Source organism: Protopterus annectens, chromosome 9.part0 (assembly GCF_019279795.1).
Source record: "Protopterus annectens isolate FY-2018-M chromosome 9.part0, PAN1.0, whole genome shotgun sequence".
Classification (NCBI taxonomy): domain Eukaryota; kingdom Metazoa; phylum Chordata; order Ceratodontiformes; family Protopteridae; genus Protopterus; species Protopterus annectens.
The window spans coordinates 797,428,192-797,442,236 of NC_056743.1; the positions used below are offsets into that span (position 1 = coordinate 797,428,192).

General features: G+C 45.6%; 1 protein-coding gene across 1 annotated transcript in view; it reads right to left on the reverse strand.

Moving 5' to 3' along the window:
- Positions 1-12,299, reverse strand: part of ATF1 (activating transcription factor 1) — a 455,141-nt gene extending 442,842 nt beyond the window's left edge. Inside the window, exons 1-3 of the mRNA XM_044082168.1 lie at positions 12,273-12,299; positions 11,956-12,175; positions 843-861 (exon numbers count right to left, since the gene is read on the reverse strand). Coding sequence (XP_043938103.1) covers positions 843-861; positions 11,956-12,175; positions 12,273-12,299 — 266 coding nt within the window. The remainder of the gene's footprint in view (positions 1-842; positions 862-11,955; positions 12,176-12,272) is intronic.
- Between the last annotated feature and the right edge of the window lie 1,746 nt (positions 12,300-14,045).

A 14,045-nucleotide genomic window follows, 5' to 3' on the forward strand; every position in this document is an offset into this window, starting at 1 on the left:
GTTAGACCAGGAAAAGAAAAATCCAGTCTGTGCCCTAGGAAAAAAGGGGGATGGAAGGGGGGGGGGGGGAGACCAGGAATGCAACAGTGAATACACTCCAACATCTACATTTATGGTAAGTGTACACAACTGTATTATGTTCAGTGTTTCACTGTTGCAGTCCTTATAAAATGGGTTGATTCCCAAAGCCCAGGAAAAAAAAAAAGGTGGGAGGAGGAACATCCACTGATTAAGGGTTGGTAAGGCTGCCCTGCAACACCGCAGTGGCAAAATCAGCCCTGGACTTAGAAAACAAGGGTAAATTATAATGTTTAGTGAAAGTGTGGACAGAAGTCCAGGTAGCTGCTTCCAGGATGTCCTTAGTAGGTACACCTCTTAAACTGCTGAGGTAGAGGTTGCTCTAGCAGAATGGGTCCCAATACTCAGTGGAGGAACCTTGCCATGCTCTAAGTAACAAAGGTGAATACAATGAGCAATCCACTTAGAAATAGCCTGTTTAGAAACAGCTTTGCCCCGAGCTCCAGGAGCAAAACTGACCAACAACTGATCTGACTTTCGAAAAGGTTTATTCCTGTCCAGGTAAAATCTAGGTTGTCTATGCACATCCATGGAATGCAGAAACCTCTCTCCTCTATTCTGAAGATTAGGAAAGAAGGTAGGCAGGTGGAGAGTTAAGAGTCAGGCTAAAAACCACCTTAGGCATAAAAGAGGGGTTAGTTCGAAGAGAAACCCGATCCACATGGAAGGTGATAAAAGGCTCTACTGCCATTAAAGCCTGCAGCTCAAACACTCTTCTAGCTGAAGTAATGGCGAAGAAAAAGGCTGTTTTCCAGGAGAGAAACTTCAAATCTGCTGAAGCAGCTGGTTCAAAGGGAGGCAAAGTAAGTTTCTCAAGTACAAAATTAAGATCCCAAGCAGAAGTAGGTGCCCTCCTGGGAAGCTTTAAATTACTAGCTCCCCTGAGGAACTGTTTAGTCAAGGGATGAGAGAAAATGGGCTGCTCAAAGGAACAATAAGCAGAAATAGCTGAAGCATGAATCTTGATGGAAGAAAAGGAAAGTCCACCATTAAGCAAGCCTGCCAGATAGTTAAGAATAAGAGTAGGTTGAAGGGTCTTCCCCTCTAGTCTGCATCCAAATGAATCTTTTCCACATCTGTATAAGATTACCTAGTGTTAGGCCTCCTGGCCTCACAAAGGACCTCAACTACCTGTTGGGAAAGGTTTAAATTATGAGCCAGGCTGCCAAATGCAGTCTGAAGGTGAGGATGCAGAATCCCCCCCCCCCGAACCAAGAGATCTGGTATCAGGGGAAGATGCCAAGGCTGAGACTGGGAGAGGCTGAGACTGGGAGAGACAGCGAAGAAGTTGATACCAATGTTGCTTGAGTCAATCTGGAGCGATGATGGCCCTTGGTTTTTCGTTCCTTATCTTTATCACCACTCTGGAAAGAAGAGGCAGAGGAGGGAATGCATAGATTGATAGCTGTGTCCAGAGGAAGGACAGAGCATCCACTTTCCAAGCTTTGTTGTGATTATCTTTAGTGCAAAAGGTTGGAAGAAGGTGGTTGGTCAGAGATGAGAAGAGATCCACCTTGGGAGTGCCCCAACGCTGAATGATGCGATAGAAGATGGTCTTTAGTTGCCACTCGTGAGAATCCAGGACCTGCCTGCTCAACCGGTCCACCAAGGTGTCGAGCCTTCCTGGAAGAAACTGAGCTATCAGATGAATGCCCATGGAAGCTGCCCTGGACCATGTTATCATGCTTTGTCTGCACAGGGGGTAAGAGTGAGTCCTTCCCTGCTTGTTGATGTACCACATGATTGTGGTGTTGTCTGTCCTGACTAGAAGAGTACCAGGAGAGAGAAGACGCTTGAAAGACATCAAGGCCTGCTGGACTGCCATCAATTCCTTCAGATTATGTGCAAATGAGCTTGTTGATAGCTCCAAGTCCCCTGAATGCATCTGTCCTCTATGTGCTCCCCAAGCGTAGTCCGTGGAACCTGTGGTGAGAGAGTCTGGCAGGCAGGAGGATAGAAAGGCAGGCCTTTGTTCTGTGCACAGGCCGTTGCCCACCAAAGGGACTCTGTCTGCAGGCAGGGAATCCAAGGAAGAATCAAGTCTGAGTGTGTTGACACCAAAGATTTTTGGGGTACCATTGTATTTTCCTCATATGCAGTCTGGCATATGGAATCATCAGAATACATGAAGCCATGAATCCCAGGGCTTGTAGGAATTGCCTTGCAGAGAGCTGGGTCATGCTTGCCAAATTCTTGAATTCATTCAAAAGATCCATTTGTTTCTCTTGAGGGAGGGATACCATCTGGGCGGCTGTGTTCGGACTCGCTCCCAGGAATACAATCTTCCTGATGGGTACCAATTTCTACTTCTTTTCATTGATAGTGGAGCCCAAAGAGGTAAAAAGGTTCTTTACAAAGACCAAATCCTTTAGAAGTTGCTCTGGAGAGATTGCCTGAAGACAATCGTCCAAGTAAGAGTAAATCTACCTGCAGCTTTCCCTTATTGGGATGTGCAGGTAAGCTTTGAGATCCAAAGTCACCAGCCAGGAATCCTTGGCCAGCACTGGAACCAACTGCTGAAGAGTGAGCATTTTGAACCTGGAAAATCACCAGAAAAGTGTTTAGAATGGACAAATCCAGAATAGAGTGCCAGGTGCCCCCTTTTTTGGGAACCAAGAAAAGTCCCGAGTAGAAACCCTGGCCTATCTGTAGTGTAGGAAATGGCTCTATTGCTCCAAGGTTTAGCAAAGAAGCTTGTTTTTCTGCTTCTGCCCTTTGAAGTGGGGGGCATATCTGGGTATCCTTGGAGGACCGGGAAGGTGTGAAAGGAGAACTTGTATCCTTGGGATACTATTTTGAGAACCCATTTGTAGTCAATGATAGTGCGCCAGACATCTGCAAAAATGGCTAACCTTCCCCCCAAAGAAAACCCTGGGCCCACAGAGGCAAGCAGGGGAAGGCAGGAGTCATTGGGAATGCTTGCTTTGGGAAGTTTGCTTAGAACTCCTTAATTTTGAAGAGGAAGACTGCCAGTGCTTAGCCTTTTGAGGGCTGGAAGTCTGTCCCCTAGAAGACTTATAACCCCTAGGCCTAGTGCGACCCTGTTTACTAGGGTCAGAAGAGTCCAATTATTAAAAGGGTAATGCCTACTAAAACGAAGCTGCTTAACTTGCAGAAATTCCTTAACAGTTTGCATAGATTTAGCCTTATCCTCCAACTTTTTCAAAAACTCTTCTGCTTTGCTACCAAAAAAAAGATTGTCCTTGTGCAAGGGCACATCCAGCAATTTAGATTTGACAGGTTCAGAAAGGAGCTGTTCCCCGAGCCAAGCATGTCTTCTAATAACAGAACCAGTAGCCGCTGCCCTGCAAGAAGCCTCCAAAGAGTCAAAACCACAATGTAGAGAATTTTTAGTGACAACATTGGCAGAATTCAATAAATCTTGCATGGCCCTGAGAAATTATCTCTGATCAGCAGTAGGATTCTTGAAAAGGAACTGATGAGAATCAGGAAGTCTAATACCAGTCAGGCTTTCTGGGAGCAGGAGGAACAGAATTAGGAGTCAAAGAATTCTCTATGAAAACATCAACTTCCAAAATCAGAGGGACAGCCAAATTCCCTAACCAGTTTCTTAGACTGAGGGTAGTCCTAACTCTCATTTGAAATGTTCCCTGAGTATTCAGTGCATCTCCAGAAGAAAAATCTTCTGCAGGGGAGGCAGAAGGGATGGAATCTTCTGCATCAGAATCCTCAAAACCAGAAAAAAGCTGAGAGCTTCCCTCTTCATCAGCAGGGGTGCTGGAAACCTCAGTCTGAGGAAGACAACTTCTGGGGACAATTCCCTAGCCCTCTTGGAAGGAGATGGCTGATGGCTCCTGGTAAGGGTCAAGCGATCACTAGCCATCTTAATCTGAGATGGAGGCATTTGAGGTGAGGCCAGTGCCTGCTTTGGAGTACATTTTTGGCTGGAAGGCTTGCTAGAAAGCTGGAGGGACTCAGGAGGCCTAGCCACTGCAGAAGTCGGAACAGAGATTGTTGGTCTGGATCTGGTCTCCGGTCGGAGAAAACAGGCCTCAGAAGCCGGCACCTGCTTAGTGGCTCCGGATCCAGAGGTGGTGACTGGCAGAGGGCCCGAAGACGAAGTGGAAGCCTGCGGTATGGAGGACTCAGAAAAGGTCTCTGCAGATGCCTGCTGCTGAACATCTGCGGACTGCAGACGTAACTCCGAAATGCTTGAACAAGATCCTAGCTCTACAACAAATGGTACGCGGGTTGAAAGAAGCACAGAGAACAGAATTAGGGACATCGTGCTCAAGGTCCAAACAAGTGATACAATAGGAGTGAAAATCATGGTGCGGAATCTGTTTCCCACAGGCAAGACAGTTAACTTTCGCGGACATTCAATAAAGCAAGGAAAGAGGGTCCCCAACGGGATACTTATCTGAGGATGTCTTCAACCAAGCAGTCTGAATACAAAAAAAAGGTACTTGGCCAACCGGTACTAGTGCAAAATGCTTCTGCTTCGGGCTCCGCGGCAAGACTGAGGAAGTGGCATTGGTTGCCTTCCTTTGTACCTGACATCAGGCTTAAACCGAAGGCAGCCGACATGTACCAAGGACTTTGGTATTCTGGCCGACTGTGGGCTACCGGGAGCTGGACAACCCATTTTGTAAGGACAACAATGAAACACGAACATCTACTTTATAGGAAGGCTCAATAGCTTAAACGCGATACTATTATCCAAAGAAAATTAAAGTAGACATGCTTGGTTTTCGGTTTCTTTCTGGCGAGAAAAATGAGGCCAACCATGTTACTAATGGCAGCAGCAGCTTTCACTGGGATGAGTAAAGCATTATAACAAAACAGGGAAACTTTTCCTGTTCCCTCTTCCAAGGCCAACAGGAGTGGCTCTCCCTTGCCCACTGAGGGGACCCTAACAGACACAGAGGAAACAGGTAACCTTTGGTCCATACTAGCTGTAGGTGCTAGACCACAGTTAACGCACGAGTACTCAGATATAACAAATGGCCACATCAGAGTCACCCACCTGCAGTTGAGGCATAACACAAGCCTGCTGTTATGGTAAAGGCTGTTTGCTTAATTTTTTTTCTTTTTGTGGCTGCAAGGAGGACTGACTGTAGGACTGGCAGTCTGTTCCATGGTCACGCCGAAAGTGGTGGCTCTTTTCCAGGGAAGAGGAGGAGCAATTGCTGGTAAACACTACCAGTTCACAAAAGTTACTTTGACAGAAAAACCCAGTAAAACGCAATTTAAAACAATGCCAGCCCAACAAAAGTAAAATAAACACAATTTCTCCACGGAAAATGTTTTCAGTTACTTTACACCATTTTAAACTGAAAGAAAAAACAAGTGCTCTGTTTAAAAGAATGTTGCAGTCTCAAGACAGTCAAAATAGTCCATTAAAACATCACTCCTAGCTTAACAAATTACTTTGAGAAGGAAAGTAATAAAACATCAAGAAAATTAAGAAAAAAAAGTTATGTACTCAACATAACATTCCATCTATGTTGTCTGCTTCAGTCTTCAAACATGTGGGTCTGTTCCGAGCATGGAACTGACAGAGCTGTCAGCAAGCTTGGGATCCGAAGAGAGCTTTGCCCACCCTATCCATACTGTCCATCTCCTCTGGAAATACCTCAGATTGCTGCCAATTTTCTATAAATAAACTACATTCCAAGTAGAAAACAGAGCAAAAAAGCTGCTAAGGAGCTCAGAGGAACAAAGGTTCCCAGTAAAATCTGCCAGGTTCTTCAGAAATAAGGGAGGAGGAAGGGGGGGGGGGTGGTTGATGAAGACCTAAGACAACACAGATGGAACATTATGGTGAGTACACAACTTCTTTATCTGATGTCTGCTCAGTCTTCATCAAATCTGTGGGACAGAGTCCTCCGCTACAAATATCTGGGTGTTATGGTAGGATATTTTGTAGCACTGCAGAACCAAAGGCAGTCCTGTTCCTAGAGAGGATATCAAGCATGTAATGTGAAATGAAAGCATGGGAGTTTGCCCATGACTTAGTTGCACAAATATCTGTTAAAGAAACCATAGACCAGAAAGCCTGGGAAGTGGCAACAGATCTCGTGGAATGAGCTCTGACTGGTTTGGGTAGGGGAACATTATTCAAAGAATACACATGAATGATGCAGCTTGTTAGACTAGCAACAGTAGTTTTAACAACCGCTTTCCCTTTTCTGGATTCTGTGAAAGTGACAAATGATCAGACTTCCAGAAAGTTTTTGTCCTATATAGATAGAACTGCAATTGTCTATGGACGTCCAAAAGATGCAACGTAAATTCAATCTTATTTTGAAAGATCAGAAAAAAATACAGGGAGATTAATAAACTGATTAATAGCATCGGCCGAAGCAAACTGGTAAGAAAGAGGGATTAAGTACATCAAGTAACTGTCTTTATGGAGTTCAGAAATCCTCTTGGCTGAAGTAATGGCTACTAGAAAGGCTGTTCTCCAGGACAGGAATTTCAATTCAGCCTTAACAGCAGGCTCAAAGGGGTCAAGGCTTGTAGAACTAATGCAAGATCACACAAAGGAGTAGGATCCTTAGTAGGTCGATGAAGGAAAGTACCTTTGAGAAAGGCTTGGCAAAGTCTGGAAGAAGCCAAAGCATCATTCTCTCCAATGTGAAAATTCGAAATGGCTGCCAACTGAACTTTAACGGTACAGAAATTGGGCATCCAAATGAAAAAGACCAGCCAGAAAATTCACGACTGCCAAAATGGGCCCCATAAGCAGATCAGTGTAATCCTGTTGGGCCCAGATAGAAAACCTTTTCCACCTTTACAAATTTTTTTGGATAGAAGACTTACAAGAAGAAATGATAATCTTCTCAACAGGGGCAGAAAAACCCTTGACTGTCTAGCCATCATCAGAACTGGAGAAACCATATGGTTAGTCGTAAACTGTGAAGATCTGGGTGAATTTGCCCTGAAGTGTGAGGCAATGTCCAGACATGGTTCCAAGGTTGACAGAAGGCAAATTTGGAGAGACCAAAAGGAGGAGAACCAAACTGTGAAGGCCCTAAAAGGGGCAATGAGAATCACTTTACTCTTCAACTTGTGTGCCTTCTGAAGAAATTTGGGAATTAGGGGGACAGGAGAAAAGACAAAGTAGACCGGGAGGCCAAGCACAGACTAGAACATCTCTTGGGGACTGTTCCTGTGAAGGGATCGGGTAAAGTACTTGCTACACTTGTAAGAGGATGCAAAAAGGTTGTAGCAGGGTTGACCCTATATGAGGATCTGGTCTGCTACTGACCAATTCAGAGACCACTAGTGAGGCTACTGACCAATTCAGAGACCACTAGTGAGGCTACTGACCAATTCAGAGACCACTAGGGAGGCATCAGGAGAACCCTGCTGAGCCTGTCTGCCAATATGTTGTGCTCCCCCAAAATGTGCGTCACAACTAGAAAGTGGTTGGTAGAGAGAGCTCATTGCCACTCTCATCACTTCCCAACAAAGGGAGGTAGGACATGGTTCCAACTCGTTTGTTGAGATACCACACAATAGACATGTCTGTTTGAATCGCTATTGTCACCAAAAGGGAGTGAAGGGCTTACAATACTAGAAAAACCGCCCTCATCTCTAGGACACTGACATGCACATAGGTCTCCTGGGGAGTCCACGTACCCTGGAATGCCCATCCCAGGTAATGCCCCTCCCCCCAAGCTGGGAGGCGTCAGTCAACATGGTGACGGGAATGGGAAAAATGAAAGGTCAACCCTGAGATGCTTCTGAATCGTGAAGCCATCATAAAAGACTTACTGAACACCTGACAGTTTCACAGGATGATTGAGGGGGTGCTGCAGAAGGGACCATTGGACAGACATCCACTGGAGAATTCTCATATGTAAGGAAGCTGTTGGTAATAAGGTAACTGTTGCTGACTGAACCCAGAGAGCCCTGAGAACCAGACTTGCTTTAGGGACTGGTACCGCATATTTAATACCCGTCCGCAAAGAGAATCCTGTCCTGTGGAAGAAAAGCCAGGGTTTTGGTTGTGTCCAAGCAGGCCCCTATAAAATCTATCATTTGCACAGGTTGTAACCAACTTCTGGAGGTTTATGGTGATCCCCAAGGTAGGGGCTACTTAAAGGACAAACTTCTTGGCCTGAATCAGTAGATGCCTGGTTGATGCGACTAGGAGCCAATCGTCCAGGTAAGGAAATGTGGAATCTGTGCAGTCTGAGGTGAGCTGTGACCACTATCATTCATTTTGTGACTACCCTGGGGGCTGTGGTGAGACCAAATGGAAACTTGCAGAAGTGGTAGTCCTGCCTGAAGTTGAGATACCTTCTGGAGTGTCTGTTCATTTTGATGTGATGGTATGCATCCATCAGGTCTATCAAGCACATCCAATCGTCCACCTGTAAAAAAGGGAAGGATGGACTGAACTGTGACCATCCTGAACTGTCTCAGATTTGCTCAGGTAAGTCAAGTCCAGTATGGGACTGGGGTCCTCTGTTTTATTTGGAACTAAAAAGAATGAGTAAATTCCTGATCAGTGTTGGTCTGAGGGGACCGCCTGGAGGACTCTTTTTTGGAGCAACTTTGAGATTTCTAAAGTTGCTGCCTCCCTCTGACTGGGTGGGACACTGGGGAGTTGTTTGGGTTTGGGGGGGTGGTTTAAAAAAGTAATTGAGTAACCTTTGGATACACCTTGCACCCACTGGTTGTTCAGGATAGTAAACCATACATCTAGATAGAATGAGCATCGTCCCCAGACTGCCTCCAAAGAGGGACAGTCAGGCAGCACCTCAGATGCTGCGAGGATTTCTCTGAAGGAGATAACGAGGCCCCTGATTCAGCTAGCCCCCTCAGCCCAGAGGGTGGAATCTTCCACTGGAATTATTCCCCCCTCTGTCACTGGGGGAAAAATCTCCCTGGGCATCCTGGGATTTTCTATACCACAACTTCTCCCCTGTGTGTATTCCTGGAGAAGGACCTTTTGCAGGGTAGAAAAGCAGATAAAGACAGCAGACAGGGTCTTTCCACCTTTCTCGCTGCGGGAGTGTGTCACTTAGTCAGTCCAGAAAGTGAGGAACTGACAAAAGGACGCCTTAAAGGCTTCTGCAAAATCACATAACCACATCCACCCATGGCACCAAGGAACACCCAAGATGTAGATGGGCCAGTCCCGAAGGCCTCCAAGAACACAGACTCATCCATAGTGGGATTTGGGGATGACCAACCACCTCTCTGGTGAAGAATCTCTAATATGTCTCCAAATGAGAATCAGGCGGAAATCTGGGGGACCCCTCCCCTTTATTGAAGTCTGTGTCCAACATGAGACTGATGGGGAATATGGGTGATTCCTTTTGCACCTTCTCTTCTGAGGAACCTTCACGGTGGGATGCTCCTGGGAGGTGTCTGAAGAGGTCTGCGCTTCCCTGGGTGGAAGAGCCTGGAGGCTCTGCGGAACCAGCTGTCCCAGTGGCAAAGGAGAAGTCTCCGACAGAGCCCAAGATGGAAAGGGGTGGATCCAAAACTGTTGGTGCCAGAGGTCTCTCGGGGCGAAGAGGACCCTCTCCACCACCTCAAAGGCAGGATGGGCAGTCTCTCAAGGAAGACTGCTCTGTCCAGAGGGATTATGAGAAAGTCGTCCCCAGTCACCAAAAGCCCTCCACTCAGCGGGGGAGTCTGCGCCAAGCTGTCAAATGCTGAGGCACCGAGTGGAAGTGACATCTCCAAAAACTTCGGAGTGGAAGTAAACACCCCCGGACTCGACACCGAGGCTTCGGGCTCAGAGATGCACTCAGCCCAGTCATGGTCAGAACAGAGCGAGTCAAGGAAGCAGTCGGACTCAAAGCAGACAGAACTAACAGGGGTGACGTACTGGCACCACGGACTGAAGGATCCGGGAGCTCTGAAGCAGTAGGCTGGATCAGAAAAGAGGAGAATCCTACAGGGAGAGGCTCTGCTTGCAGATTTCACCAGGGATGGAGGTGGGAGGAACCCCATCTGGATCAGAGTATGAAGAAACTTCTCAATCTGCCCACCCCATTCTCCAACAGGCTCAGAGGACCTAACAGAGGAGTATACCAAGGAGGGTCTGGAATGGTGCCTGGATGAAATGACCCTAGGGGACAATCTTGGTTCTGATGGTTCCAGCCCCGAAGGTGGGGCAGTGGCATAAGGCAGAGACAGACCGGTATTGGAGCTGGGGAACTGTGCTCAGATGGTGTCTGCTCCTTCTTAGGATGCTCTGACTCCAATGACACGGAGGGGTCCGGAGACCTATTCTTATGGTCCCTGACCTGCCAAGATTTCTTGGTGGGGGGTTGAGTCCCTGAAACAGGAGCAATTGCAGAAGGAGAGAGATAAGACCCCTGAGAACAAGGTTATTGCATCTATCTGCAAAGGCCCGAGGGAGAAAGGCCTTGCAGACCGTAAATTACTTGAAAGCAGGCAAGACCCAAACAGTAAGACGCACTTCCCTGTGGGTGTCAGACACAGGGATTTGGGCCCACAGGAAGTGCATGTTTTTAAAACCTACTGGATTGTCAGTTTTCTCTGACATGGTGAGAAAGGAGAGAGAGGGAGAACAGAACAGAGTCTCGATGACCACTAGCACAAGGATATCGATGCTTTAGTGGAGCGCAGTAAACAAGATCGGAGGTTTCTCAGAGGAGGTAGGCAGTATGAGTAGGGTGGGAGGAGCTCTAGCTTCAGATCCTAAGCTTGCTGACGGCTATGTCAGTTCCGAGCTCGGAACAGAGACCCACAGGTTTGGTGAAGACTGAGCTGACATCAGATTAGAGGGTTCCCCCCAAAGGGAACTTATCTGCCCAACAAAGGAAAGCACAAGCAGACAGTCTATCCCTGGAAAGCCTCAGAGAAACCTACTCTTTGTTGACAGTAAAGTTCAGAAGGACTTTGCATCCAAACTTGTTAATCAGCTTAGCTCGAGCTGCCTGACAGTTTGGGTAAATGGAAAGTGCCCTGAAGCTTTAGAACTAGGCTGGCTGTTAAATCCTTGGCAGAATATAACCCATATTGCTAAGAGTATTGCAGCAGTGATAGATATGAAAAATCAAGTGAGCAGCTGATTACCCTGATGGAAACCACAGGAATATACAGTATATCCTCGGTGTGGGCAAGTTGTTTCCTGTTGACAAAGTCCCCTTGCGGACGTGAAGGATACTAAGAGCCGATACACACTGCATGTTCTGCCCACAGGCAGTCAAACAGGGAAACAAATGGGCCAAATGGTTGGGAAAGGGCTGATCATTAGACAGTTGGGGCAAATATAAACAAAACAAAAAATCCCCTAGTTTAAGACACTTAAGCAAGTGAATTAAACACGCATATACAGGTTGTGAACACTCTGGCAATACTAGATTCAGTCAGTATAATGTAAGAACACTGCACAGGCTTCAACCAAGTAAACAATATCAGTTAACTACACTGTCACACAGCTGCAGATTACATCAATATTAAAATGCTTATGATGTGTAACCTATCTGTACAAGATGCACACCATCTGCTTACCTAATGCACAATAAAAAGTCAATCCCTCAGTCCTGTTCTGCTGCCATCTATAAATTCAGTATTTATCAATGCACTGCACATTTATAGCAGTTACCATGTCTGCAAACAAACCCCTAATTTTAACCCACAAAAATATCTACAACTACTGAGAACATGCAGATTAGATATATTCACAATTTAGATATTCAAACAATATAACCCCCTCCCCATTTTAAAAATATAAATCTAGCACATTAAAAATAAATTTACCTGTCACCATTTCATTTTCACCATTTCACTTTTTAGACATACAAGGAAACATTTTCACAAAATTTTTCTTGTATTCAGTGTAACATATGGAATTTCAAGCTAGTTAACAACTGACTACTGAAAAGATGAATCTGCAATAGCTGCAAAACATGAACTTACTCTGTACAACAACCTGATTACTGGGTACCAGTATCTGCTGTCCATCAGCAGTCTGTGCATACTGCAGAATTGTAGTTCCTTGCTGATTGCTGCCAGCATTTGTCATCGTTAATGCCTGAAGACCCTGCACTGCTTCAGTGCCCGGAGTTGCAAGCTGGATAGTTCCATTGGGTGCTATAGTAACTACAACACAAATAAAATCATTTAAAACACCATGATGCTGTTATTGATAGCTACAAACATTTATACCACAAAGAATATCACACAGATTTACAGCCACAACTATCGATAAGCCTCAACTCGCTTTATAAACCTGCCTTTAAAGATGAAATGTATTGGTGCATGCCTCTTACAACTTCTCAAATGGCACTTTATAAAAGCTCAAGCTCCCACGCTTTGAGCATGAATGATCTCTCTGGTCAGTATATGGCCCCCCCCACACTGGTGATGAGGAAGGCTGCCGCCTTCGATACTGCGCCTATTTGATACTGCAACTACATGAGAACCTGCCACATCATGTGAAATTTGTTTGAGCCCTCAAAAATGAGAGAACTGTATTTTCTTTAAAGGCTACTCTGTAGAGTGTTATAAAGTTCCCCAACTCCCACAGTGTACAGTTGTGTACACTTACCATAAATGTAGATGTTAGAGTATATTCACTGTTGCAGTCATTACATTTGTGTTATCTGCTAGCAGGTAGCCCTCAGTCGGTCTGATTAACAAAGACTTGGGTCCTGCGTCGATTGCTGTCCCTTCTTCCATTACGTCAGGTCGTAAGGGGCAAAAAATATGCAGCCGATGGAATTACATAATTTTTTCTTGCCCCAGATGTCATGTGCCCCCCTAAAGGGGAGCAATTAAATATAAAAGTACAAAGATATACCTCCAACAAAAAAAGCAAATACACCAAAAAGACTTCAGCATACTAAAGGAAAATAGAGGTATAGCCAAGACGTTCTGGGGCTGGAGGGAGGGCAACCAGGACTGCAACAGTGAATACACCAACATCTACATTTATGGTAAGTGTACACAACTGTACTATGTTCTTAGGGTTTCACTGTTGCAGTCATTACATTTGGGTAGATACCCAAAGCTATGGTTGGGAGAAGGAATTTAGATAGTATTAGGACCAGCTATAAGGCCCTGCAAGACTGCAGTGGCAAAGCCAGATCTGGATTTAGAGAAAATTGGCAAATGATAATGCTTGGTGAAAGTATGCACAGAACTCCAGGTAGCAGCTTCTAGGATGTCCCTGGTAGGGACGCCTCTGAGAAAGGCTGTAGAGGTAGATGCAGCCCTGGTGGAGTGAGGTCTAATCCCCTGCAGGATAGGTTTTCCATGGTGCTTATAGCAGAAATTAATGCAACGGCCTATCCATTTAGAAACAGTTTGCTTTGAAATAACCCCCCCCTCTGCCCCTGCAGCAAATGCCACCAGCAGTTCAGATTTCCTTTGAAGTTTAGTCCTGTCCAATCTAAGTTGTCTGTGAACATCTAAGGAATGCAGTATCCGTTTCCCCTTTGTTCTGTGGATTGGGAAAGAAGGTTGACAAATGAATAGACTGAATAAAAGACGCACTGGATACCACCTTGGGCATGAAGGATGGATTGATTCTGAGGGACATCCTGTTCGCATGAAAGACTCCACTGCCATAAGGGCCTGTAATTCAGATACCCTTCTAGTTGAAGTGATTGCTAAAAGGAAAGCAGTTTTCCAAGAAATAAATTTTAAGTCTGCAGTAGCAGCTGGCTCAAAAGGAGGTAGAATGGGTTTCTCCAAAACAAAGTTAAGGTCCCAGGCTGGGGTTGGAGCTGTCCTGGGTGGTCTCAAATTTTTGGCCCCTCTGAGGAACTGCTTGAACAGTGGATGAGAGAAGATGGGAGGTTATGTGCTACAATGAGCTGAAATGGCTGAGGCGTGGATTTTAATGGAGGAAAGACAGGCCCTTGTGAAGCATCTCAGTTAAGTATTGTAAAATCTGAGGCAAATTGGGCGCTGCTGTGCTCATCCCTTGAAACTGGTTCCAGGCACAGAATCTTTTCCATTTTTCAGCATAAGATTTTCTAGTACTAGGCCTCCTTGCCTCTGAA